This window comes from Harpia harpyja, chromosome 4, assembly GCF_026419915.1.
Source record: "Harpia harpyja isolate bHarHar1 chromosome 4, bHarHar1 primary haplotype, whole genome shotgun sequence".
In the NCBI taxonomy this organism is placed as follows: domain Eukaryota; kingdom Metazoa; phylum Chordata; class Aves; order Accipitriformes; family Accipitridae; genus Harpia; species Harpia harpyja.
The window spans coordinates 56717044-56740254 of NC_068943.1; the positions used below are offsets into that span (position 1 = coordinate 56717044).

Consider the following 23211-nt stretch of genomic DNA (forward strand, 5'->3'; position numbering starts at 1 on the left):
TCTATTAAACATCATTTTAAGTAATCACATTACACTGTAAATTTTAAAGATTATAATCACTGATAAACATATTTATAATTCTCAAAACAGTATTTTCACACTTTTAACTTTCCTCATCACAAAACAACAACATAGTCATTATCTACCCATACTTACTTATTTGACAACCTTATTTTTTAATTATCATGTGAATTATTGAATGTAAATACATATTAAGACAGGCAGTTTGGTTTTGTTACCTGAGTGAAGTTGATTGTGAAAATGGCATGCGACCTGCTACTGACATCATTCATTCCAGTTGCAGCCGTTGTTCTATTTATATTTCCTGCATCCATAAGTTCCTCTACATCAGTATAATTTTGCACTAAATGTTTAGACAAATCTAAAGAAAACCAGAGTGTTACAGTATGCTCATACGTGCACTTGAAAAAGATTCAAATTACCCTCACTGCTGCAAAGTATTGCTGCAATTAGTGTTTATTGTGATACTTGTTTATCACTTAAGGAAAGGAATGAGGCCTCATGTGAACAATGGAGAACTTACACATTTACAGTAAATTAAGGGAAAAAAAATGCAATCTTACTAAAGTATTTAGTGCAATAACATAAGCATAATCCCTCAAAAGACATGAACCTTCCCTGGCAGAGGACAAATTAAGACAAGTAGATCCTAACAGGTTCTTTCCACCTAAACATTAAAGATTTACAGATTATAGTCAACAAATTCTTAAAACCAATTGTATCTCTTAACATTACTTAAAATTGTATTATAAATTTACAGATAAAAACTGTGTATGTATAATAATCTTAGAATTGGGAAAGTGCATGGGGATACAAAATGAGAGGCTATTCTCCTTTAATGCTTTTATATCAAAGAAAAAAACTGTATCCATCATCATTTATATTTTAAAAGATAAAAATGCCCTATGCAATTAGAGATGACATTTTAGAATATATAAAGGTAGTAAAGTATGCAGTGCAAAACACTGGAAGTTGTTTTACCCTCAACATATGGCCCTTCTTTTGGATGTTCTCGTATTCGTAAATTATTAGTTTTTGATGACTTCCGTCTGAGAAGATCTCTCACACGTTCATTATAAATTTCCAGATAACTGAAAGAAAAAGATTAGAAAACCACTGACTGATTCAAGAGTCTTTAAAAAAAGGAAAGCCATGTTAACACTGTGTTTAAAAGCAAGATGCCTGGAGAAGCAAATGGATCCAAAGTTGGCTTAAAATAGTAATGACTACAGCATACTTGTACCATAAGGAAAAAAGCAATAAGCAAGTAGAAAGGAAGCAGACATTAGCAAGATCAAGATCTCCTAATGCCAGCCTGAAATAAAGGCTAAAAATAAGGAAGATGCTGTCCAGTAGGAAAGGCATTTTCTATCACTTAAATAAACCAAAACACACAGCTGTTGGATTGAAGTTAGAAGCATTGTGCATTTTGACTACGACTGCCAACAAAAATCAATTACAGGACTGAGGCCAAGCATGGAAAGTTATTTGAAAAACACACACTTTTCTCAGAGATCAAGTGAAACAGGGTGGTTGTAACTGAAACAAGTTTGATAACCAGCAAATTATTGACACACCAAGACCTACCTGACTTCTGTTCGAAAGGATGCCTCATTCCGCTTTGTTTTTTCACTTATTTTGCTGAATAATCCTTCACAAATTCGAGGTATTAAACCTGCATCACCCTGCAATAACAACAATTCTTATTTCCAAGGCTATATACACATGCACAATATATTTTGAAAAATAAACCCCAAGATCACTAGTTGAGAGTTCCAACATCCAGAAAAAGAAAAAAAAAAAAATCAAACCTTTTCAACAAATACTCTCTTGCCCTTTATTTAACTGCAGTTACCTTGCCACTTTAATCCTTGTGTGTGTGTTGGGATGTATATACTAGCTCCATTTCTTTGCTATTGGGATATATTTTGCCCCTCTCATTTAGTTCAAATAATCCCAACTGCTTAAGGCAGAAACTGGCTCCTCAGAGCAACATATGAACTGCCTTATCTCAATACTATTTTTTCTAACTTCTTCCACCTCATCTCACTAAATGGGACAAGAGCCATATATATGCATCCATGAGCCATTCTCATTCAAACCCCCAATCCCCAGCTCACAGTCCTTCCTGTCTTGAAAGATTCAGCAGGTCCTCTGGATAAATTAGCATGCAATAACAAAGTTAAAACTACATTCACTGTATCCTACAATGCAGCCAAATTAAATTTTATATTTAACTTCTGAATGCTTGACTCTGCCGTTAAAGAGTTTTTATGCATAAAGTGCTCGGTCGATTTAATAAAGCTAACTGAAAGAACATATTCCTTCTCACAGATCAGACTACATAGTTTACTAGCAGGGCTGCAACTATCCATTACAGGGTCCTTGCCACTTCACCTAACACAGCAGCCAGCAGCAGCAGGATGTCATCTTCTCGGTTAAGCTGGCACTTGACAATTCAGCTTCATCCCAGTGAGGCTGCTGCTCCACCACCAATGTCAAACATGCATCTGACTGCGAGGCAGCAGCTAATGCTGCCAAGATATCCAGACTTAGCATGCAGCTCTCCTCTTCCCGTTGCTCCAGGGAGACACCTTTCTGGCCAAACAGCAAGGCAGCAAGTCAAAGCCAGAGTTTTCCCCAGCAGCAGAGGAACAGGAGAGTGCCATGCAGCTCTGGTCTCAGCTGACAAGGGGCTGCTTGCTCCCAGCTGCCCCATTCCCACTGAGTCTGATTAGGTAGATGACCAACTACCTGCTGAGCACACCTCCTCCCCACCACTTCAGGAAGACAGCAGCTAACACTCCTTCAGAACTGAAATGAGTGAATACGGCTCCCAGGAATAAAGGGAGAGGACATATACATACAGATGAGCTTTGGGCTCAGAGCTGCAAAACTCAGAAGTAGCTTACAAAACAGTCTGTCAGCTACAATTTGCCTCCAGTCCAAAAACGCATAAGAGATTTGATGAGATGGACTAATTCTAATTCTATGCACCACTAAGGCAAGAAATGTTCTTGCTTAGAGTTAGGGGCCATGCAATTATGCAGGAGGCAAATTAGGACAAACCAGACCAAACATCCCACGTGAGCATAGCCCATGCACTCCAGGCACCCTAGAGTTTGCCTGATGGGATTCTACAGATACCTGGCAGCAGGAAAAGTCAAAGACAGGGTTTTCCCGTGCACCAGACTCTGGCAGGGTGAGTGCTTCACGGGCAAATACTTCTATTCGGACCCCCACATAAAATCTGACCCCTTTCGCCCAAGCTTATTCCAGTCTGCTCCCATGCTGGTCCCCTCTGTCCTTATTCTTCAGTTTCCCCCTGCATTCTCCGTCCAAGCAATCTTCTTCCAGGTGCCATCTCTGAGCTTCTCTTCCTCCTTCCTTTGGCCAGATATAATTCCCAATTCACCATCCAGTCTCTTTTTTTTTTTTTAATCATACTCTATCCCTCCATTTTGCCCTTTTCCAGCTTCTTCCTCCTCTTAATCAGAGCCTCTCTGTCCTTCTCAAACCAGGCTTCATTCTTTGAAATAATAATCTATTCTCTCCTTCTATCATACCTAGTGCCTCACCTGACCGCGCCTTGGCTTAAAAAAAAAAAATAACCCCTAGATAAAGGGAGAAACTTGCAGCTTAATTAGGCTTTTTTTGAGACAGTTGCCTTTGGTAACAGAGGAGCAAGCAGCCCTTCCCAATATGTATCAATCTCTACCTCCAGATAAAGTTTCAGGGTTCAGTGTTGGAAATTCCCACACACTTTTTTTTTCTTTTTTAAACACAGGAAGAGGAAAAAGACTTTTCTTTCATCTCATGCTTGGAAAGACCTGAACAGTTTTAATTAAAGCTTAAGGAAAAAACATGAAAGATCCATCACAAAGTTTTAGGCAAGTCATTAGTGTCTGACATAATTTAACAACTGCAAAGAGAGTCTTAAAATAGGAAATAGCAGCTCTAATTGAGTAACTTCAACCATAGCAATATAGTGATGAGAAAGGAAGAACACATAGTTCCCAGTGTATTTTATCAGTAAAATGTACTTCTTACAGAATGTACACTCTTTATTAGAAACTATATTTAAACATTTTCTCCCTTTTCACCCCCTACAGCTCCAGGGCAGGATCAACTACATCTTTGACAGTTTTTTTTTCTGAGTTACAGAGCTTCCAGTCATGGAAATCTGTAGAACCAAAATAGGTAGTTCACTCCAGAGCTCAATTTTCTCATTAAAAGCCTGTTTTCCTTCTATGCTATCTAACCAGAAAACTCCTCATTGCAATGTAAATGTACTGTTTCTTACCCATCTACTTTGGATACAGGGAACAAATTATTCCCTTCTTTTCTGCAGCAGCCTTTCACATCTTGGAAGACTTTTGTTCCTCCACAGTCTTCCTTTCTCTGCGCACCCAAGTCTGACTTCCTGATAGATCATGTTTTATAGATTTCTGATCATTTCAGTTCCTCTGCTCAAGACTTATTCTAACTGGTCCACATACTTCTTGAAATGACTGCTGCACACAGTATTGCAGAAGCAGCTTTCCAGAGCCAAGAACAGCAGATATTGAAAGCAAAATGAGAATAGAATACATACTTTTTAAGGAGAAGTAGGGAAAAGAGAAAATTTATTTTCAGTTCAAGTTTTCTTATAGCACTGTAGTCTCTCTGACAGGGCCATCAATTTTCAAGCATTTAACTTGGTGGCTGAGTATATTTTATACACACTCTGTACAAAGCCAGATTAAAGTATTTATGTATCATGGCAAGAAGATTAGACCTTTATTATTGAATAGTGTCAAACAAACTTCAGCACCTATTCATTTGCAAAATGTCTTGATGATTATGGTCATCACATATAGTGAGGCAGTCTCATAAAAATGTCACTTTTATAAATTTCTGAAATAGAAATCCACATCTAGGTCATAAGATCTTTTCTGGTTACAAAAGTCTATTCTGCTTACCATACCGAAGTTAAATATAAAGCTACTTACTCTGTGACAACTGAAAGAAAAAGATTTACAGCTAATTTACTCTCCTAAGCTAAAGGAGGTGCAAAGTGGCCAATCTTGCTACATTTCAAAAGAGTGATCTATCTAAGGAAGAACAAGTGGCAATATCCTCCTTTTCAATTCTGCTGGGAGAAGACATGATGTATTTTTTTTGCCCAAGGATTAAAGAATGAAACCTGTAGAGGCTGCCTGGCAAATAGGCTTCATCAGTCAGCCCTTTTAAACTGCTCCACTCCCAACAGTTTAGTGGGTTCTTTCTGTCCTTGGAAAGTCATGGAGGCAACTGCAAGAAACTACTCCCATCCTTTACTCACAAACTGCCAAATACTCCTCCTATCGCACCTTCCTCTTCTAGGGTCTTCACTGCAGTGCTCAACAGGACTTAATCCTTAAAATGAAAGTTACTGTGTCATCTCATAATGGTTTGCTGAAACTTACATTTAACTACTCTCATCCCCCTCCTCACTTGATAGCCTTCTCTAAACAGGGGTCAAGGACCTACTTTAATCTTCTGACCCTTTAAAAGAGGTCTAAAAATCAGATCTCTTCAGAAAAAGCTGATCATTCATGTTCTCAAAATCAGTATCTTCTTTTTTTATCTCAAGTTGGGCATAGAAAATCAGTGGTACCATTTGAAATATTTGGTTTTGTTACTGAACAAAAATTATTGCTTTTTGTCCAACATAACAAAGCATCACTTAAAGACACTTATTCCAAATGTAAATAGCTACCTATAAAAGAAACAGCTTCTAAAACCTCTGATTACTACTAGAAGGTATGATATATGGGGAGTCAGTAGCATACAGACAGGATCAGTAATAATAATTCCATAAAAACATGCTCTTGCAATAGCACAATTTCAATGCATTGCTACGGATTTAAAAAAAAAAAAACACCCGTTTAGTTGATGTGGGGCCAGTGGTGGACATCGTCTACCTGGATTTCTCTGAGGCTGTCGATACAGTTTCCCACAGCCTTCTCCTAGAGAAACTGATGCATTACGGTCTAGACAAGTGGTCTGTGCAGTGGGTGGGGTACTGGCTGACAGGCCACACCCAGAGGGTTGTGTTAATTGGCTCCTTTTCAAACTGGCAGCCTGTCACAAGTGGGGTCCCCCATGGATCGATATTGGGCCCAATGCTGTTTAATGTCTTCATAAGTGACCTGAATGATGGGATCAAGTGTACCCTGACAAAGTTTGACAATGATACCAAACTGAGTGGGGAAGTGGACACTTCGGAAGGGAGAACCACCCTGCAGGAAGACCTGGGTAGGCTGGAAGAGTGGACCAACAAAAACCTTATGAAGTTCAACAAAGACAAATGTAAGGTCTTGCACCCAGGAAAACATAAGCCAGGAGTGCAGCACAGGCTGGGATCTACCTGGCTGGGGAGCAGCTCTGTGGAAAGGGACCTGGGGGTCCTGGTGGACAACAAGCTTAATATGAGTGAACATGTGCTGCTGCAGCAAAGCAAGCCAGCAGGATGCTGGGTTGCATCAACAAGGGCATCACCAGCAGACATAATCATTATCCCACTCTACTCAGCACTTGTCAGGCCACACCTGGAATACTGTGTTCGGTTTTGGTCGCCACTATACAAAAAAGATGTGGACAGGCTGGAGAGGGTCCAGAAAAGGGCCAGAAAGATGATCAAAGGACTGGGAAACCTGCCATATGAGGAAAGGCCGAGAGAACTGGGTTTGTTCAGCCTTGAGAAAAGAAGGCTTAGGGGAGACCTTATCACCATGTTCCAGTATTTAAAGGGTGGCTACAAAGAAGACAGAGACTCCCTTTTTACAAGGAGTCACACGGAATAGAAGAGGGGTAATGTGTACAAGTTACTCCTGGGGAGATTCCAACTGGACAGGAGAGGACAATTTTTCACAATGAGAACAATCAGTCTTTGGAATAATCTCCCCGGGGAAGTGGTAGATTCTCCAATGTTGGACATTATGGACACGTTTGACAAAAAAAAGGACACTTTTAAGATTCAGCTGGACAGGGTGCTGGGCCATCTTTGCTAGACAGTGCTTTTGCCAAGAAAGGTTGGACCAGATGATCCTTGAGGCCCTTCCAACCTGGTATTCTATGATTCTGTGAAAATACAACATACCGCATTTCCCATCATGGTGTAGGACTTCCCAGATCCGGTCTGTCCGTATGCAAAAACACAAGCATTATAACCTTCAAAAGCAGATTTAAGCACATCTGTACCAAGATTTTTGAAAACCTAAAAACAAAGAAAGTTTTTTAAGACAACAGAAGCTTGGGGAAAAAAGTTGTCATCAGTCATCAGTCCAGCAAGGCAAATATTAAACAATAAACTACCACAATATAAGCTATTGGCATCAACCAATGATATTTACTATAGGACAGGAAATTAGTACTTCAAATAAAACACTAAATTTTACTACCATGTTTAATTTACAGCACTGCATCAGTATATTTTCTACGTTTTCTGTCAGAGACCGACTTGAAATGTAGAGGAACAAAAAACACTACCTTCTTTCTATAGCTCCAATTTCTTTCAGCAATCTCAGATACTTCATTCACTTCTCCTTATTGTTAATATCTACTTACTTTTTGTATCTTTGCCAACTCTCCATGTTCTGCAAATATCCAGCCCCTGCTCACAAGGAAATGTTTCAGTAATCCTGTCAATTTCTTGGTTTGTGTTTTTGGAGGGTTTTGTTTGTTTAGTTTTTTGCTTTAACCAAGTGTAAGAAAATGGCCCATTATTTTCTCCATACTTCCTCCCTAATTGGCTTTTACATACCAATACTTTTTAGGCTGGCAAACACAGAAACATGTTTTCTACATGGTAAGTGACCCTCTTCCATCAGCTAGCCCCTTCTCTTTTGCCCTCAACATTTACTAACTGATCACAGTCCCTCCTCCACATCCCATAATACAGGAGTCTGTTCTCACTTAATAACTTCAGCTCTCACCAGATGCCTTCATCACCTTCCTTTGCAATACTGGCTCCAGTATCCCTCCCAGATTCCTGACCTTTCATTATCATTACACCTCATTTCCATCCATACCCCCACTGGCCAAGGAATGCAGATTTCTCTCAACAAAAATATTAATCTGGGTCTCCCAAACCAGACATTTTCAAAAATCTCATACATGCTTCACATAATTTGGCTACTAGTCTGCAGTATATGTGGTTTAAATTAACTAAGGTGTACAAGTCATTATTAATAGCGAATGGCACACGCACAGTATAACCATGCTACTCTTCCCTTGAAGGAGTGTTGGGTAATTTCTTTGATCATTAATGCTCAGTTGCAAGCATGCCTTTGGAATACTTAACTTGACCTTCCCTTGAGCAAAGGAGTTACAACGCTGTAATCAGTTACACTTCTCAAAGAGGAAGAGCATAAAGATCAGCCAAAGCACAATTTCCCTTTTGCTTGCGATTTGAAAAGTAGCATCTTAATTGAATTCTCCCTCCTGAGTAACTGCTCCTTTATTTTTTCCCCAATTTTCCCTTTCTCTATGTCCAAGTTTTCACCTCACTATCTGGACCAAGTCTTTATGCACTACGGTTTTGACTGCATTTTCCCTTTTAAAAATTTGTGTATATCTTACAAAGTGATTTGAGGTAGTACATACGACAGTTACAGTCGGTGTTGTCTGAACACAGAGGCTTAACACACAGATTAGAAGAAAAGACATTGTTAGGATGGGACTTTGTCAGAAGCAAACAGCTGGGACACTGGTTTGTCACAAAAGGGCTGTAAACATCAAAATTCTATTTATTTCTCTTCCAGGAATACAACCTAAGTAGCTTGATGGTAAATTGCCACTTCCGCTCTAATTTTTGAATACTAAAGCATATTTTGCCTCTACAAGGCATATTAATGGGGAATGTAGTATTAGACAGACTTCCATTTATTATTTTTCTGCCTTTCAAATGGAAAAATATAACAATTGTGAACAAAGCACACTAGACAACTGCATTATCAACAATCAAGATCAATTTTATTCCATGGCAAGATGAACGTGAATGAAAGACGCCCTTCTATGCCACTGGTGCAGTAAACTGGAAATTCTGCAGCAACTTGATAAGAGCTTAACTACAAAGCCTTCCAATTAAATATGAAATTAATAACACAAGCAAAACAATAGCTTGTGCAGCATTTGTTTAGAAATTGCACTCCCATGGTTTGAAAACTCCTTTTGTTTTCAATGTGCTGCACACATTGTCATTAAAACAACACTTGACACAAGGACAATGATATTTTTGTGGCCAGAGAAGTTAGCATTCTTGTCAGTAAGGATGAAGGAGGCAGTCTGGGGTTGTGGGACACACCATAATAGCGGAATATTGAACATGGACATCTAAGCCATGTTTAGGATTTATTGTTAGCATCCTATTACTATGAACCATAAAGCTCACAGATTTAAAAAAAAAATCATTGCTCAAGGCTGCTGCAGCAATCCCTATATGGGCATTTCAATTTATTATTTTTCTGTAAGCTCCTGACATGGGCAAGTTACACTGATCTTGCCTCAACCTGATCCACTCTGAAACAGAGGCAAAATGGCACCAATAAGGAAAAACTTCAAATAAGGAAAACTAACTTATCACTTGTATGTGGAAATTGGACATCAACACAGGATACAACTTGGATATCCATTTATATTAATTCAGGTTTCCTTTGCAAATGGCTCTTTTAACAAGAATTAACTTCATTATTTCACAGCACATTCAGATTCTGGAAAAAAACCTGCATTTTAACAGCAACAGCCTAACAACACAATGGACTCTCTTCCTGGGATTCTTCTAATGAGATCTTGTCTAACACAGCTTTCCAGAATTATCTCAAGTCAGGTAAAGAAACAGCTACCTAAAGGATCCAAGAATTAAATATCCATAAACCTAAGCTACAATCAGTGCTTAAGAAGAATTTATGTAACTACTTTTACAGTACATTTTGCAGACTTTTCCAAATATGCATTGATACATCATTAACACTGTTTTATAGAGATGTACTTATCTATATCAGGAAGAACTGAGAATATGGCAATCAGTTATCACTGAGAATTACACGCATTTTCACGAAACTAAGTAATATTAAACTGAGACCCTAATCGATTTGTATGAGCAAACTTAAGGCAATCATTTTTTGTGTCTGCAGAACCACAACCAAAATGTCAAGCTTCAGTTAGAATCACAGCAGAAAAATACATGATCAAAGCTGCTTTAATTAAAATAAATAAATAATTATCTGCATGCTCAACTTAAAGCATTTGCTGAAGTTCTAATAAAGCCATATGGCCTGAACCGCCTGCTTAAAAAAAAAAAAAAAAATCCACTAGAAACTAGGGTTCCAATCATTGTGCTCAAATACACTACTTCTTGAATTTGCCACAGTGCTAAATTAATTGAGGTATTTCTACATCAACGCCCAAATAAATGTATACTACTTGATATTTCAGAAAATATAGCAAAAACTGTGTTACTTAAAAGAACATCATCAAGAAATAACAATCCAGAAAGTTTAAGAACATACATGATCAAATACTTGGATTAAGCACTAATAAATCAGTGAAATAAAAAAGCTTTCAGAAAAAAACAGGACCTACTGCTTACACTGATGGTTAAATAGAAATTTCAAGTATAAATTCTCTATCAAACAATTATAGTCATTATACATAATGGCAAAGCTTGTCCTTCTCATAAATATTTTAAATTGGCTTCAACTCATTGTTTCTTATCATTAGTTTTAATTCTGAGGCTTTTTAAGATTAGCCATACCAGTATCCCTGATTTGGGGGTTACAGAACAGATGAGGTATATACCAAACAGGTATGTATCCAACTGGCTTACAGTGTATTCAGCAAACCCTTGCATTATTTTAAGGGGAAAGAAATACTCTCACTTGAAGCTTACAGGATCCCAAGTTCCACAAAACCAAAAAAGAAGATAGCAATCACAAAATACTTGAATTTCACTTAATAAATTTATTTGATAATGTGGAATAGCAAAAAGGTTCAATGTTCACATGAAATGTGAGGTCAGGGAGGGCCTATCCGTTCATCTAAATAATGTCTATAGCTCTGAGTTGGATTTTCTGTTCTGAGTGTGCAGGAAGAAAGGCAGTTTTGTCCTTTCCTAAGCTGAATACTCAAGGGAGGAGAAAGAAGAATCTTGTTCAGTGTGTACCAAGAATTTTGGACAAAAAAAACCCCACTTCAACCACATAAGAAGAATGTTTCTGTCTAAGTGAATTAAAGATATACACTTGTTTCTCAAAAGTTATTTTTTTCAAAAAAGCTTTTCAAAAACAAAGTTAGTGCTCAGAGAAATTTTCTAACTTAACCTTACAAGACAAATCAGACAAGAACTAGAAAGAAGGTATTTAGCCTGCTATATTAGGAAACACAGCACTTAATGTTAGATAAGTTAAAAAAAAAGAAAACAAAACAAAATTCAAATTCTCAGGTACTTAGGGAATTTCTAAATTACATAAGAAGCACTTTCAATGAAAAGAAGTTTCAAAGAATGCTTTCAAGCCAAAGAAAAGGGAAAGGAAAAAAATCATTAACATTCAGAAATCCTACCATTTCTTGACAAACAAAGCTGGGACTTTTACTGTCTGCTGAAAAATAGGAAAAATCATAGGTAAATGTCTTAGTTCTTTCTCGTCCTGTGTCTCCAGTACCACCCTCTGGTACCTATTTAAAAAAAAAAAATAAAGAAGCTGGTACAATACATCCTGATGAAGTAATTAAAAACATTTTACAATAAATAATCAGAAAGCAAATTTAACATAAGGCTATACACATTTAGAAATTTATAATGACAGGTCAGCCCATTATTCCAACAACAGTGAAAAAACTAGAACAGATATACCCTTCTGCAAGAAAGATAAGTCACGTTACAAGACAGCACAGCAGGAATTATTTGGATTTTAGCTTACTGCTCCTAAAACCACAGTACATTTTTGTCATGATAATTACATTCAGTTAAATTGGTCCTGTACATGAAATTCAGATTATAATAAGGGATTATCCTACCCATATAATTAATAGCAGCCAGAGAGACCTTTGCACTGTGAGCAGCATTTCAGTGGGGAGTCATAATTAAAATGGTGTTACATACCTGCTGCTTAAGGCTATCATCATGCTCAAGACATGACAGCTAGCACTATACTTCAGCAACATTCACTGCTATCTGAATCAGTCTAAACAAACTACGCACTGAAATTCCTTTTCCTATATTTGTCATTGGAAACTATCTTGCAAAAACCTATTTGCTGTGCATGATTTCTCTTGCCGAGAGAAATGTTAAAATATACCATCAAAATATAGCAAGTGATGAGTACTCTGGGTTTGGTTCATTTTCATGGGAGTTCCAGAAGACTACTTCTACAGATGAAACAAAGGTTTAATAGCTACCAGGCACATACCTCTCTTCTATTGTTGGCTTTCATCTTCCAGCTAAGTAACTACCAGAGTGATAAAACTTAGAAAAACCTGAGATACAGCCTATAGAGTGGTTCTCAGAAAACCACGGTGCAGCAAGTTAACAGTTTAACCTGTTTCCCCAAAGGATTACTTCAACACTGCATTTTAAAACCCAAGGGCTGTCCTCCACAGTGCAGCAAGCACCACTGTTTTGTCCAGTCATATTGTGGCAGCTGTTCAGTTAGAACTTCCTTTTTTAAATTGTTTTTACTCACCTTTAAGTTTGTGATTGTCGTTTTATTTTTTTCCATTGAAATAATAAACTTTGCATTAAGGTCTTTCTCCCTGAAAAAAAAACAAGACTTGAACATGTTAGATAAAACTTATCACAATCATCCAGTCATATTTACACTCAACAGGTTGCTTGCCACAGTCTATTATCAAGTGAATTAATTTGTATTTCATTTTTTAATTGTTGTGACCAATGTTTATTTATTGCTGTCTTTGAAGTGCTTGGGCTTGCCTCCAAATCCCTTCACCTAGGAACAGAGCAGCAGCTTGGGGAAACCTGCTTCAGAAGTTTGACTCTGCAAGTCAATTAAGTGGTTTGTTCTTAATTTGAAGTACTCTGATCCAAAGCCCAGTGAAGTCAATTATGTGGCTCTAAGGAACCGCGAAACAGAATGTTACAAGATAAGCCCCAGCCTCTTACCACCATCCTGGTAGTAGCAGTTCCCATTCACCCATACAGCCATGGTAACAGGGACTAAACATTTAAACCACAAAACCCCAATACTTTAAAACTCTTAGAAATTGGTACCCAACATATTTTTTTAGCTGTGATACATCACGGCAGTGCAGGAGAGAGGCTCTGCTACCAAGGGAGTGTTACACAGGTTTGTTGTTTCCCAGAGCACAATGATTCCAGAAGAAAAAAGTCCAGTTCTGCAGCAGTGTTTTCATGCACCCACATCTATTTCACATCAGCTGTTTCTGACTGTTTTCAAAACTATCACAAAAATTGTTAGTTTAGTGTCTAAAATCATCATGTATCAACCTGCTTGACAGAGATAGGATTTCATTATATTTAGTCAATAAAAGTAATACAGGCTGCTCTTGAATGACAACCTTGAGCATAACATCTCCTGTGTTATTAAAAACATGCACATGAAAAAAAAGAACCAGAAGAGGAAAACTGCTATATACACCGTACAAAACATCACTCCCCAAATGCTAACAGACACGCCTGTTCCAAAACCATCTGTTAAGTCACCTGACAAACTGGTGTGCTCAACTGGTGCAAAGAAAAGCAGAGGGCTTTAAAGCAATGAAGTGCTGCTTTACCATATTGCATGGTATCACAGCAATTACTGGATATCCACTTGCACCAACCAAAAATTAAAAAGAGAAACTTCTTCCTTTGAGTAAGAGGAGACTCAAGTTCAGGATTTTAGTGGGACATTTCCTTCCTCGTGGTGCACTGGATCACCGAAGTCTATGTTCCTCAGCTGACTGTGCAGCTACCCCCTATTCACATTCAGTTTTCCAGTAGAAATTCTAAGGAAAAGCAAAATCCATTTTAAATTCTACATTAATGAATAAAGATTAGGCAAAGAAAAGTGCTTATTTAAATATCAATGCATTAAGTTATTTTCTAAGCTAATAAAATACACAATTGTAATAATTACAGTATTAATTATACAACTAAATTTAGATCTACCATAGAAAAATATTAGAGGCATGCCTTAAAAGATGCCTCTTAGTCATTTCCATGTCATCCTTAGTAGCTTTCACTAGGTCTACACTTAAAGAGACTGAAATACTAAAATACAGCTACAGGTAATAAACAGGAAAACTGAGAAGTTTCCAATGGTATTTTTTAGTAGGAAAGATTTTGGCATCACAGTAATGCAGCCTGTGGATAGCTACCATTCATCCTCCTTCCTCAACAGTCTCTACCTGTTTGTAACTATTTACTCAGCGAAGGTGTAATAAGTCATGTGGCCCAATTAAATGGTCTATCTTACTATGAAAATTTGTTTCAGATATAATTTGTAACCTGCTCCTCTAGGAAGTTTAGGAGGACTCTAGGCAGGAAGAAGTTTGGGCCAGAATTACTGCTTTTTTGTCTGGATTTCTTCATGCTTCAGGTGTACGAGGGGAAATATAAAACATGTTGGTGCTTTCTTTCCCAGACCTAGCCAGCTCTCCATGTTACAAAACATAAAGCTATTCAGTAATGGAAAATTGATACAAAATGTTTAAAGTCTAACACCCATATATGAATTACACAAAATTCTGAGAAGCCTACAGTCATTAATTTTTTGTGATAACACCGATAATAATATTACTAAATATTATTAAGGAATTAGGATTTTAAAGTAAAAAAAAGGCCTTGTAAAGCACTAGCCAATAAAAAAAATCATAAATAGAATTTTGCATTTTTGTGGGGGAAGGGATAGGGAGAGGACACCCTGAAACAGAAATACTATGATCAGAATCAATAAGTCAACCTGAGAGAAGTGAAAAGAATTAACAGGAATCAAATGCTAAAGCTTCATTTTAATATGAGACAGCCAAGTATAATTTATTGTACACATAAAGAGTTTGAGAGGATCCCATAAAAAACAATTGCTTGCATGATGCCAGTTATTTCCAGGCACTCATTTAATGCTGTTCAGCAGAGGCTGAGTCCCTTTCAAAAAGTTTTGATTGCAAGTTCCACCTTAAAGCTTCTGGCTGTAAACAGTTGTATTGCAGTGTTGGGTACCCTTCTGAGAACCTTCAGGGCTAGGAGAACCCTACTGCAACCAGCTACTCCTCCAGCATTCATAGGAACCACTAGGCCTACCTCAGCCCACAGACAAGCCCCAGCCACTAACCAAAGACTCTGCTCCCGCAAATCTCACCCCTCTCATCACAAAGCAGCATAAAGGGGCCAGCTGACGAAACTAGTTCACAATTAACGCTTTGATGATTTAAGAAAGCTTCCTTCCCCCCAAGCCCCATCTGCTCACACAGCAGTGCCTAGGGCCAGCCTCCCGGCTGTTCTTGCTGCTGTTTCATACACCACGTGGAGTTCCAGGATCACAAGGGAAGGACACTTATAACCCACGATCCTGTAACCCCTAACCAAACTACAAAGTGATCAAGCAGGCAAGTTTCTTGGCCCAGACACCAGAAAATACATCAGCCCAGTGCTGTTATTAACCCTCTACTATTGCTAAATTCAGCTAGTCATCTAGCAATTAATTGCAATGAGGAGAGGGGAAAGAAAAAAAAAAAAAAAAAAGGGAAAAAAAATCAGAAAAACTACTTCAAATAATACTGGCACTTTATTTAATATAAATGATATCAATATTTGTACCAAGATACACTTAAAAGAACTACTATACTTGTCCTGTAATGGGATAACTTGATAAATGGCTTACTTCAGCAAAGTTTTAATAATTTCTCTTCATCACAAGGGACATGTGGGTTATGAAGAACTGCCCCAAACTGAAGATGATTCAGCAGCTATATCAAAACACAGCAGCTTCATGGAAGAAGCTGCAACATAGATAACTCTGTCAAGTTTCTTTCTCTCCTTCCCTTATATTGCCTGCTTATTTTCAGGGCAAAGACCAGAGCAGTTTTTGCACCTCCATGGGCATCTAGTCGAAATCATACTACAGATAGCCAAATATTAGCAGCATCTCCAGATTTCAAGGCAACTTTCAATGACCCCTGTTCATTATGTCACTTACCCAGTCCTCCACAGGACTTTCTGAAGATCCTCCCACAGAGAGAAGGGAGAAGAGCATGGAAAAGCACTGTTACCTCAAATATAAATCAACAAGGGAAGCTTTAGAAAAATCCCTATTACAGACATGCAAAATGTGTTTGGTCTTTTTCCAAGTTCATCTTTAAGTTCCTTCCTTTAAGGTCCTTCAATGGAAGGTTCAGTTATTTAAACAGTGACTTTTTATTAATCTATTCTGTATTATTCAGACACTAGAGCATTTATTATAGCTTACCCCATTAGAAAATCATGATACTATGTTTTCCATTAAATCCATGGAATCAGTTGTGATTACCATAATACCTGTCAGACATGACTCCAAGAAGAGAACAGAAAGAACAAGACACATTTCATTTGGGAGTGGGAAGGGAAAACCAAAAAGGACAGGACAGAAAGTGCAATCAGTTTTCCCAAATAGTGTTTCAAAAGACCACTTCAGCAAACCTCCAAGGCTGCACAGACAAGGACACAAGCGCCACCTGAACAGCCTGCAGAGCACCTCTGTGTCAAAATAGAAAGAGGGTCTGTAAAATATACTCTTGGAAATTCACTTAACTGTATACATCTAATGGAACAGCTATTGGAAAAGGATTATACTGAAGAGCAGATGTGAGATTTTGTTTCTCAACTACTCAAAAACATAGACTGAGCACTTCTAAAAGCAACTCAACCATGCTCAATGGCTTTTCTTTTCAGCAAAGTGCCTGCTACTTCTTATGTTCACATTTTAGACACAATGTTATGGATTTCCTGTTTTATCACCCTGCTTGTTCATCACCCAGGTGTATTTCTGGGGTCACAAAGTGAAAACATGAGGGTTGCTTAATGACCGGGAGAATTCAAGGTAGATTTAACTGAAAAACAAGCACAAAGTGTGTCACAGAAAGAACTTGGCATCTTCTTCTAGCTTGGTAACATACTAACTGTATGTTTGCCCTGATGTCCCATTGAATTACACAGACCAAAAACACTTTCCTTTGTCTGAGTAACTCTTAAAAGGGGAACATTCAATTCAACCGTGTGCTTTAAAAAGTCAAAAAAAACCCCTCCTACACAAATTCTTTGTTACTTTCTGTAACTACAGGAAAAGTAAAGTTGGTGCAATGTGAAATATCACACAATTTCTCTTTCCTATCCAGAGGTTTTTGTTTGGTTTTGTGGTTTTGACTTTTTAACTTCTTCAATGCTTATCGAATCATTTTGTAGAAAGTACTTTTTTTTTAAATGTGATTCCATATCTAGGTACAGTTGAAAACATAAATCTGGTGGCCTGTATATAAAACATCTTCATTACCCTTTGGGTTACAGTAATTTTTTCCATAAACATCAATAACAAGTAGTTTCAATATAATGGTGGCTGAGACCTAAAACCAGAACAAGTCAAGCAATCTGACTTAATCACAAGATTCTGGGAATCCACTGTGGCTTGAGTCACCGGTACTATATGATTACACTGTTGTCGTGGTTTAACCCCAGCCAAAACCAGGACAACTGTATAAAAGTCACAGTTGTCTCCATAGCAGGGCAATAGCCCAGCATATCCTGAGCTCAGTGACCCCATGCTGTTGACTGATATGGCTACAAGCCCATAATTAAATGACTGAAGCCACGTTTACACTAATATGGTCTAAAAGTTAACAACTACACATTGTACATCAAGCAGCACAACTGCAATCAGATGTCCTTTGGACTCTGAGGAGAGGTTCCTAGGTAGATCCCCTGATAGCTGGTAAGTGCTGCAGCCTCCCCCTCATTCAGGAGAGCTCTGCAGACTCTTTAACAGCTGCCAGTTTTCTCTGAAAAACACATCTTCATTACCTTCAAGACCTCTACCAAGCTGTCCAATCTGGCTGATGTCAGCCAACAGATTCAAAAGCTGCTAGATGAGACCAGACTGGCTGACAGACAGGCTGTACCATCTCTCAAGTTTCTCAAGAAGCCAGACAAGAAAATAGCAGAAAAAATTCCTGGGGACTGAAGTTAAAAGAAACAGCTTTCCATGGATATGATTGCAATTATGTCTCAGTAAGAGAAAGAAACTGTGCACATACTTGGTACTTTAAAAGAGTTTTTTCATAAAGCACATTTTGTGTGGGCATAAGGTTTTCTGTGATCAACATAATCTTATTAATTTGCTAGTGCAGGCTTATAATGATACCCGCGTTCCCTTTTGTGATACCAGTTTTATAAAAAGCATTGGCAAACTTGGCAAATAGTTAAATGAGTTCTGCTGCTCCCAGAACTTTCTTCATAGTGCAGCTGAAACCAGAATAATAAACCCAGTGACAAAGAATGCAGAAACGGGGAATCTTGTACATCTCATGAAACGGAAACATTCCCTAAGTTTATATACTAGTACAGACATTATCAGTTCTTATATGAAGGACAAACAAAATTAAATGCCTTTAGCCATAAGAATAAATTTTACCAACAACACTGAAAGGCAGTAGTTAAATCTATAACAGCAAGGCTCTCCTGGAAAATGAATGTACAGGTATCCTTGTGCTGTCTTCTGTCAAATGATATCTAGCTTTTGGAGGGAAACTATGCACGGTCATGGTAACACATACAGACTGGTCACAACATTAAATCATGCAGCTGACCTGCTTTTTAAATTTGTATTTTTAATAGTATTATAGGTAGACTTCACCATCCCGCAACTCAGATCGGGTCTGGTGGGTAGGCACATAAGCAAATTTTTAAATCATCAGCAACAGCTAATTTAAAAAAAAAAAAAAAAAAAAAAGTTACTGTATCCACACATGCCATGGTCAATGATCTCATAATAACCTGAAAAATATTTAATCTTCAATTAGCAGACTACCTCGACAGCAACTTTTCTGCTTTGCCTGCACAGATGGAGCATCAGAGCAGGCTCAGTAACGGTCTTACCAGTAGGAACTAGTCCTGCATAGCTAAGTTTCACGATATCCACATATGAACCCCCTCTTACACATTTCTGATGACATGCCTTTACGAAAATGTAGTACATGCCCATCTTTGGCAGAAGCAACATAAAATATAACATCAGACACAACCAAGTTGATTTGAATGACATCCTGGAATTTTGTTGTAACTATCATGACCCTATAAAGTTTCTCTACGACGCCTGGATTTTATTCCATGTGATATTTTGCTTTTAATATCTTGTATCTTCTGATTTGTTCTTTTAATCCTGCTATCCCAAGTCATAAAGACAGTATTGACTTCACCTCTTGTGTACAGCAAAGCACAATTCAAAGAAATCAGTTTCCCTGCAGTGCCCTTGTCTTTTGGGGCAGGAGGTCCTCAAATTAGAAATTCAGAAAAAAAAAAAATTGTGCCTGACCTCACAGATCTATTAGCCCCTCAAGTAATCCATAAGGCTGCTGTTCTGTCATTTTTCTCCTCTACTGAGAAACATACAAGCAATCTGGACTGAGCAACAATTACTTCAGTTGTCTAAGTACAAATAACTTTCAAATATATAAGCATAGAGGAAAAATGATGGGCGTACTCCAGGTTTCTGTATCTCACTATTGCTTTGTATTTATAGTATAAACTCTTTGGAGAAGAGTCTTCATAAAGCCAATATTTGAAGCATCCGAGTCCTCAACAATAAGAACTTCAGCCCACCAGCAATTAAGATGTCGAGTGCCACATACACCCTCCTTCTGTTAGATAACTCTGAAAAACCCTCTCTCAATAAATAACTCCAGCTTTGTATTCATAGCTCCTGCAAAATAGAGGACTTTGCTCTTCAATTCAGTCAGCTGTTCTTACCAACAATACCTGCCTTTCAGATACTCAGACTTCTAAGAGTCTTCAAGTTCAAGAGCTCAGTTGGGTTAAAACAGCTGAGTGCTAATCCCATTTATTTCAAAACTAGTCTTAATTTCAAATAAACAAAGCCTGAGAAACCAACAGACTCACCTTTCTCTCACTTCATTTCATCCTGAAAGCTACAATACAGACACTCGTTACCTTTTCCTCTGCTGGTCTCAGGGAGCTCTCAACAAAAAGCAGAGTTTGAAAGTATTTTATTGTTCATCATTTTAGTGCTATAACATGCATAGGTAACCTGGCAATGTGTTTGATAATACTGAAACAAATTAACTAGGAAACACTATTCTAAAACTAGGGTTTTAAGTTCAAAACACTTACGATTGCAAAGTTTTGGGGAGTAGAAATTGTAAATGAGGCCAGTTTAATTACGTTGCCCCTTAAGTGCCCATGCTGCCACTGTGCTCCGGCCGCTGGTACTGGAAGGTCTTTGTTCTTCAATGCTAGGGAGGGGGACAGATGAAACAAGGTAGCGATTGTGACAAATCCCACAGGCTTGAAAAACTTCTGAAGCATTTGAATTAAAGCACTAAAAAGGGCAGAAAAATAAGCACATGTAAACAGAGGCTATATGTGGGCTTCCCAATCTCTGATGGTTTATGCAAGATTAAGTGTCAGTCCCCGCCATTAACCAGTATTTTGCTGAAACTCCTTAGAGCTCCTTCTGCAGCAGTCAAGCCTGCTCCAGTTTTGCTGCTCATCAACACAAGAGTAAAGCTCTGCTCTTGGGACTCTCCCTCCCTGATACATCTTGCTTGATACATGAGAACAGCAAGATCTCGTTTTAAAGACTGCATACCCTGTTTATTCTCTCTCCTCTGTATAAAGCTATACAAAAAACACTGCAGAGGAGGTTGGAGATAGAACAGCAAGTGCAGGAGCTACTTAAAAGTCACCCAGGTCTAGCCTCACCTTCCCATTCAAGCAAGATCGTTTCCCATAATGACTTTGCTTCAAAGGAATGAGCTCTTCTCAACTGCCTGGGCTTTCATTCCCCTCGGGAGACTCTTCCACAACCTGCACTATCTCATTAGCAGTAATTCCTTAGATACTGTTTAAGCTGATCCATTACAAGCTTCATTCCATTACTCCCAAGATATTATGAAGGAGCCATAACTAAATATTTAATTCCTCTTTTCAACATTTAAGCCTGCAAATATTTCTAGTTTTGCATCTCCTAATCTATTCCAGTAGCCGTAACACATAGAGTAAACATGTGGCTCAGTATTTTTTGAATCAATGATTCCCATCATTTTTGTTAATCTTTTCCAACATACTTCAGATAATGAGGTTCCAAAAACAAGACCTTACAAGATATTGACCCAAGGGCTTGCTGGGGGAAGCACCAACCATAGCATCAGTGTTTGGCTCTGCAATATATTTGCAGACAAGAACTGCACTGTGATTGTAGCATACTCCTATGTTCAAAATCATTGCCTCTAAGCGGAAGAATTTCAAAGATTAACCACAGAGGAAAAGGGCATAGAAAGAAAAGGAAAACAAGCAACTAATGTTCAAAGACCACATAATTCAGCACAGGTGAGAAACCCTAGAGAAAAACCACCAGAGGGTGCTGGCATTCTCTATTGCCTGTACCCCCAAGTTTCAGCTTGCTTCAGCACTGTTGACATTTGCTATTGTGAAAAAGCCTAAGGAAAGTCCAACAAGTTTTACTAGAATATCCTGACCTGTGGCATCCAAATTCCCAGCCAACTATCATCCTTGGTGTTGGCTTCTCTATTTGGCTTTAACTTCTCATTTTAGCAAAGGCCATACTCTCATTAGACCCCACTCCTTAACACAGCTGTCCAACATAGCATTTTACCACTCCTTAGGAAACACACAGCTAGACCATTTGCAACTTAAATTCTTCAGGAAAGCAACTGTTCTGCTTCACACTTGCGATGTTCTCCATAAACTACCGAGTCAAATAACTTTGGCATTTTTCCCCCCACCTCATGGCTGCTGCTTCTTCCATTCCTACATAACCAGGCCTGAACTATTTAATTACTACTAATTAACCTTATGCCAAAAAAAACTTAGAACTTAAAAACCAACCATCTCCCGTGCTACTATATTGATTATAAGATTTCCATCCTGTCTTACTTATTCTTGCCACTGACAACCAACACTTTTCTGTAAGCCCACTGGGGTCCTCTCTATTTTTTTTTCTTTTCTCATCTTTACAAGTTGGAGTCAACACTCTGCCGTGAGCAAGCTGTCACTTCTACTTCATTTCCTTCAGCAGCAAGTTCTCCAGCCTTTCCTCCATTTTTAAATGGTCTGCTTGCAGCCTTATAACACAGCTTACTACATCCCTTTCTCAAATATATGATCAGCGTAGATACCATTTAGAGGAGCCTCACAATACATAGCACCTCTGTTTCCTAGCAAACACTGCTAGCTCAATTGCATCTCCATTCCAGAACTACAGACAGCAATAACAATAGCCATAAACTACCATCATTGAGACTTTTATAACCTTTGAGGGCATTTCTACATAATTACAAATGTTTATGTCACAATTTATTGTTGGTACCCATGCTCAAAGAACACACGTTCTCACCACATTTAACAAGCAGAGCCCTCCCTAGTGCTGGTCAGGTACCATCAAAACCAGGGACCAACAGCCCCTTCAGAACAGACACACCCGTGTGTCCTACCCACCTCTCCTTTCCTCTCTCTCAAAGTCCTACACCTTAAACACATGGCCATACAACAATCATTTCATTTCACCTATAGGGAAACACGGACCAGATTCTACACTTCTTTCCTCACAACTGAACAAGCACTAGATTTTTCTTGTCTCTCATGTCTGGCAGCCTCACTGTGCTGAGCTGCCAAGGCCAAATGAATGAAGCAGCCCGCTGCTCTTAACCGTACCCGAGAACCTGGCCACACCCACTGGGTATCGCCAAGCCATTGCCAACCATAACCCACCTGTTACGCACATCTTCACTCAGGTCAGGTAGAAGGTAGTGATTATTAAGGAGAGATGACAAGTACATTGTCACACTGATGCTCACTCTTCTGGTCCTCCCTGTACTACAGGGCCTGTCCTGAGAAGGTGTGCATGACCATACTGTAGAATAAAACTCTTCCTACTGTTCGCTCCTTTTGAAGATGTAAGAGATAATAAATAGAAAATAAAACCATTT

At 38.4% G+C, this 23211-nt stretch overlaps 1 protein-coding gene across 13 annotated transcripts in view; it reads right to left on the reverse strand.

The window, feature by feature from the left end:
- KIF16B (kinesin family member 16B) overlaps positions 1-23211 on the reverse strand; it is a 147827-nt gene that overhangs the window by 118805 nt on the left and 5811 nt on the right. For all 13 annotated transcript variants that reach the window (XR_008234727.1, XR_008234729.1, XR_008234728.1 and 10 more), the window contains exons 2-7: positions 12726-12795; positions 11605-11718; positions 7145-7261; positions 1609-1706; positions 1003-1112; positions 240-382 (exon numbers count right to left, since the gene is read on the reverse strand). Coding sequence is in view for 9 of the 13 variants with exons in the window: in XM_052784130.1 (XP_052640090.1) it covers positions 240-382; positions 1003-1112; positions 1609-1706; positions 7145-7261; positions 11605-11718; positions 12726-12795 (652 nt within the window). In the remaining 4 variants the exon portion in view is untranslated. The remainder of the gene's footprint in view (positions 1-239; positions 383-1002; positions 1113-1608; positions 1707-7144; positions 7262-11604; positions 11719-12725; positions 12796-23211) is intronic.